Source organism: Myotis lucifugus, unplaced genomic scaffold (genome assembly GCF_000147115.1).
Source record: "Myotis lucifugus unplaced genomic scaffold, Myoluc2.0 scaffold_276, whole genome shotgun sequence".
Lineage (NCBI taxonomy): Eukaryota > Metazoa > Chordata > Mammalia > Chiroptera > Vespertilionidae > Myotis > Myotis lucifugus.
Genome location: NW_005871324.1, coordinates 1,181,711 through 1,187,509, shown reverse-complemented (window position 1 = coordinate 1,187,509; position 5,799 = coordinate 1,181,711). Strand labels below are relative to the sequence as shown.

The 5,799-nt window shown below is 59.3% G+C and overlaps 1 protein-coding gene across 1 annotated transcript; it reads left to right on the top strand.

Moving 5' to 3' along the window:
• The first annotated feature begins 6 nt into the window (after nucleotides 1–6).
• On the top strand, nucleotides 7–2,531 carry SLC25A1 (solute carrier family 25 member 1). The gene is given in 10 exon segments (XM_014465037.2): nucleotides 7–25; nucleotides 99–198; nucleotides 289–361; nucleotides 363–404; nucleotides 406–429; nucleotides 872–956; nucleotides 1,114–1,218; nucleotides 1,338–1,453; nucleotides 1,534–1,607; nucleotides 1,828–2,531. Coding segments are annotated over 8 exon segments (627 nt in total). The 5' UTR covers nucleotides 7–25; nucleotides 99–198; nucleotides 289–295; the 3' UTR covers nucleotides 1,943–2,531.
• Nucleotides 2,532–5,799: the final 3,268 nt, after the last annotated feature.

Genomic DNA, 5,799 nt, shown 5'->3' with positions numbered 1-5,799 from the left:
ACCCGCCGCGCTACGCGGGGCATCGGTGAGCAGGGACCGCGGCGCGGAGCCCCGTGGCGGGCCCCGGGGCTGGAGTCGCTGACCACCCCCCTCCCCAGGGGACTGTGTGCGGCAGACAGTGCGCAGCCATGGCGTCCTGGGCCTGTACCGAGGCCTCAGCTCCCTGCTCTACGGCTCCATCCCCAAGGCGGCCGTTAGGTGAGGGCGGGCCCGGGTGGGGGCGGTTCTCTGGAAAGTGGCAAGGGTGGGCGGCGGCCCCTTCTCACCCCACTGCCTTTCCGCCCCAAGGTTCGGGATGTTTGAGTTCCTCAGCAACCACATGCGGGACGCCCAGGGACGGCTGGACAGCACTCGAGGGCTGCTTGTGTGGCCTGGGCGCAGGAGTGGCCCGAGCCGTGGTGGTTCGTGTGTCCATTGGAGACCGTAAAGGTGGGGAGTTCTCCGTGGAACAAAGCTTGCAGCGGGAGGGGGGGGTGCTGTGTCCCAGTTGTCCAATGAGACGTTGAGGTGGGAGGGTCTAGCAGAGGGCGAGGGTGAGTGGGGAGCTGAGTGCGGGAGGCCTGCAGGATGGGCCTCCTGTGGAGGCTGGACTCTGTCCTGAAAGCAGTAGGAAGATGGTAAATTTTTTAAAAACACTTTTATGAACAAAACAATGCATGTTTGCTGCCTAAGATACAGGCAACACCACAAACACAACTTAGTCTCTTTGGCCTCAAGTCCCACCGTGGCCTTATTGGCCCTGCTTCCAGATGAAGATCTGTATCCACAGCCCTGGCCTGACTTTGGCGGGCTCTGGACCTGCAAGCCAAGGGGCCAAGGGTGCCCTTCCCATGGCACCCTGGGAGCCAGCTCCTTTGCTTCCCTCTCTCAGGTGAAGTTCATCCATGACCAGACCTCTCCCAACCCCAAGTACAAAGGATTCTTCCACGGGGTCAGGGAGATTGTGCGGGAACAAGGTGAGCCACTGGGCCTTCCTCCTCAGGTAGGATCAGGGACCTCAGCCAGAATGAAGGGGCCCTTCCTCCTTCTGCCTTGGCCCTCCTGTGTGCAGCTTCCCCCAGTCCCCACTGGGGCCTGTGTGCAGGTGTAACCTCCACTCCTGCCTGCCCCCAGGGCTGAAGGGGACATACCAGGGCCTCACAGCCACCGTGCTGAAGCAGGGCTCCAACCAGGCCATCCGCTTCTTCGTCATGACCTCCCTGCGCAACTGGTATCGAGGTGTGTCTGCTGCCCCAAGACCCCACCGCATCAGCCCTAGTCTACACTCCTCCCCAGCCCCCAGAGCTGACCCCTTTACCTTCCCATCGCTTTCTGAATGCAACCCCACCCACATCCAGGGGACAACCCCAACAAGCCCATGAACCCGCTGATCACCGGGGTGTTTGGAGCTATTGCGGGTGCAGCCAGTGTCTTCGGGAACACTCCTCTGGACGTGATCAAAACCCGGATGCAGGTGGGGTAGAGCCGAGAAGGGGAGGGGAGTGTGGGACAGGGGCTGGCTGCTGAGTCCTGCGGTGTGCTGGTGTCTTGCAGGGCCTAGAGGCACACAAATACCGGAACACGTGGGACTGCGGCATGCAGATTCTGAGGAATGAGGGGCTCAAGGCGTGAGTGACGGAGAGACAGGGCTGTTGTCCCCACCCCAGGCCCTCCCTGGCCTCCCTAGGCCTCACCCCAAAACTCCTGCCTACCTCAGGCCATCCCCTAGGAAGTCCTTACCTTCAGGTCCCTGTTCTTGCCCCTCCAATGTCTGGACCCACCCGCCCTGTCTAGGGACAGTGTCCTCCATCTACCTCCTCACCTGGGTTTTCCTCCCACTCAACCCAGATTCTACAAGGGCACTGTCCCCCGACTGGGCCGGGTCTGTGCGGACGTGGCTATCGTGTTCATCATCTACGATGAAGTGGTGAAGCTGCTCAACAAAGTGTGGCAGACAGACTGAGCCCCAAGGGTCTGCATTGGGGCTGCCCTCAGGCATCTCCGGACCAACCCCCTCCACCCTCTTCTCATGATTCCAGTGCAGTCGTGCCAAAAGGCCTTCTCCTGTCCCTTGCATTCCATGGCCTGGGCCTATTCCCCACAGCCGTTGAGTCCATATGTCCCATAGTACTGTGTCCCTTGTGGTCCAAATGACACCACCATTGTGTTGTGTTCAGCAGAGGCTGGGTGTCCCTCTGGCCCCCTTGCCCATATTCTTACTCATGCGCCATGTGCCTGTGTTTCGTGTTCTGTGACCCTGTGTCCCACTTCCCAGGGTGCCCGTGTTGCCTGGGTCCACAGCCCTGTCACCACGGCTTGGTCCCAGCCCGGTGCCTTCCACCCTGGGCAGCAGGTGCACCCACCCCTGCATACCACAGCTGCCTCCGGGCCTCAGCCTGGCCTCACTGCATTCCAGGGGCTGCATGCCCCCCGCTTCTCCTGCCACTGGCCTTAACTGGCCCTTGGGCCCTCCCTCCGCCTGGGACAGGGTGGCACCCGCCGCTCTCAGGACCACCCTCCCAAGGCAGAATAAACCGGATACTGTCACAGCCTCCTGTCCCTGTGTGGGCCCATTTGTGGGTGGGCAGTGATAGCCAAGCCTCTGTGAAGGTCAGGGCCTTCTGAGGATATTGGCTGGGGGGCCAGGGCAGCCAGGCAGCTGGCAGGCAGGTGGGCAAGCCAGCGGTAGCCAGTGTCAACCCTCAGACCTGACACCAGGCCAGGGAACATCTGGGCCTCATCCAGGCCTGGCCTGCGGCCTGTGGCCAAGATCCTGTAGGGTCACTTGGAAGAAAGCACTGAGTGGGCAGAATGGAGAGCTGCCCCAAGCTGCTGGTTGGGCCTGGGAGACAGTGCTCTTGGGCTCTGATCCTTCAACCTGTGATTAGGCCCCTCCCTCCCTCCTGGCTTCTCTGTGAAATGGTCTGAGGTAAAAGGCTTTCTGGGGCATGTAGTCCCCTGAGGCTCTGAGCATGGGGCCTTTTCTCACTCCCCCGGGACTGGGAGGCCTGGAGCAGGAACAGGTGGCGCTGCCTGACCAGGGCCCTCGGGGTGCCTCACCCCTGAGAGGAAGATGTGCCTCTTGCTGGAATCCCAGGATCCAGGCACAGGTTGGGGGATACAGAGCTCTGACCTGAAGGATCCCCAGGGCTCTTCCCACCCCCCTCATATCAGGAGCTGGAACCACCACCCATGGGCCAAGTAGAGGAGACCCAGAGGAGGATGGAGTGAACCAGTCCCCTGGCTGTGGAGGCAGAGGTGCCTTCCTGTCCAGGTGACTGATGGGTAGAGGTCATGACAAGGGTTGGCTCAGGCTGGGGCTGGACAATAACTTGCCAGCAGAAGCCTCCCAGTAGGACGGTCCCCTCCCTGAAACTGCTGCTTCTGGGGGAGAGTGCCCCCCTGGTAACCTCACACAACACCTGGATCTGAAAATTCTGGGGGAGAATTGAGGGCCAGGTGTGGGCTTGGAGAGCAAGGAACACAGATTTTAGAAGGGTTGGGCCATGTGCTCCTGGTGTTCACAGGAGTCTTACCAATCTGCCATGACAGGAGAAGGCCCAAGCAGTAAAGCTTGCTTGTCCACAGGGGTCAAGGGCCGTCCCCCCACATGTACACACACCAGGGTGCAGGAACTTGGGGAGCACTAGGGCTGGGGCCCCAACCTCAGGCCACCAGCTCAGCCTCAGAAGCTTTACTGTGGGCATGAAAGCAGGTGATGGGCAGCACTGACCCACAGCACAGGCTGTTGAGGCTAGAGGGGCACACAGGCCCCTGGCATCTGCTGTCCAGGACACAGCATCTGCGACCCGTGAGGGGGCAGGACCCTGGCTCCTCATCTCACTGTGTGACCATAGGCAAGTCACCTAACTTCAATTTCCTGACCTGTAACATGGGGTGACACAGGAACCCACTCCAGTGGGTTACGAGAATGAAATTATATAAACCGTGTATAGTGCTTAGAACAATGCTTAATGCAGTAAGCTGCATGTGGTAGCTTTTTCTTTGGGTTGCAAGAGGTAGTTTGTAGTCTCTCTGGTTCGAAGTAGTTCCTAGAGTGGGCAGAGCCCAGCAGCTGGACCCTGAGGGGCCTTAACGCCCCTGAACACTGATCTCCTGGAATGGTATCCACTTACTCATTGCTCACCGGCGTCCCAGAGTCCTGTCCCTCTCCCCCTTCACAGGGAGGAGGGACCAAGGCGACCCTTGGCTAACAGCAGGGCATGGGGACCTGTGCTCAGGAGGGGCAGGAACTCTGCCATAGCTTCAGGGTCCCCTACTATGCCTCACACCACAATGTGGACAGAAAGTAGGCAGCCCAGCTAGGAAAGTTGATTGAGCTGGGCCTGAGTCCCCTGGGGCTGTGAGCAGAGTTGCCACCTGCCCTGTTGGAACTCCCTGTTAGGCATTGCCTGCAGAGTTAGGCAACCTCAGTTCTTGTGGCTGAGACCTGAGGGAAGCAGGGGGGAGGGGCAGGAGAGGTTCCTGTGTGCAGGAGAGAGCTTGTGTCTGGCTGAGGGCCATAAAGGCTGGAGGGAAGTAGCAGAGGGAGAGCAGCTGGAAAGGCAAGTAAGGACCTGGAGAAAACCTAGCTGCACGACCCCAAAGGCTGCAGAGAGGAGGCCAATGGCAGGGACCAGTGTAGACATGGGACCACTGGGACTAGAACCATTGCCTGCCCTTGTGACGACAGGGGCAAAGGAGCAGAGATGTGGGCAGACCTTCAAGGTATCAGGAAACAGAACAAACTAGACTTCCAGCCTGGTCACAGGCCAGTGTCAGGGCGGCTGTGTCTATCAGGCAAGCTGTGAGCTGAGGAGTGTGAAGACCATATTCCTTCCACAACCAGACCCTCTGTGCCCATCTGGAAGCCGCAGCCAGCCTCCATTCAGCCTCAGGCAACCTTCGCCATCTGGCAGAGTCTCCCCTCGGATCACAGAATGTGCCCCGGAAGGACAATGGCCGCAGAGACAGGGCAAAGGAAGAGGGTGGGTGGGGGCCGCCTCTGGGGCAGGGCTTGGCCAGCCTCCAGCCCAGTCCTCACTGCAATGTGGCTCCTCTCGAGGCAAGGCCTTCAGGCAGCTGCCCTCTAGTTCCCCACCCACCTTCCGTGACCCTTCCTTCACTGGGTGACACTGCTGCACAGGTGTCCCTGGGCTTCCCCATATCCTTGTGTAGGTGATGCAGGGCAATCAGAGCTTAGTACGTACACACACACACACACACACACACACACACACAGTCGCTCCTGACAGATGGCCTTCTTTTAGTCAACAGAGAATTGTTTTCCAGGTTGTGCCCTCAGCCTTCACAGCAGACACGATCTCAGTTGAGGATGCCAGAGTATTTTCTCTGGACTTCCTACTTTCTACAGGTTCTCACAGATTCCCTGGTGGTGGGGGGGGGGGGGGGGGTTCGTAAAAGGTTTTGCTTAGGGAGCCCAAAGATTTCCTGCCCCCCCCGGATCTGTAAAAGTGAATGGGCTCACCTGGCCGAACTGGGAAAATCACCCACGCTGGATAATTGGTGGCTAAGGACCCTGGAAAGGACGGGGTCCATAAATGTCCAGGTCACTTTGTGGGGGATTTATAAAAAAAAAGGGGGGCCCCGGGGGGGGCTTGCCAATCCCCTCTTCCATTTCCCACTGGGAAAACTCCTCGATATAAAACTGCCCCCCGCCCAGAAGGGGAAGGGACCTGACCGCCATCCCTCCCTGGTGTACCCATGGGCTTTAGGATCCGCTGCGCACTCCTGCATGTTATCCTATAATGGCCCCTACTAGCACTGTGAGCCCCTATGGGCAATAGAGTAGCTTCCCTG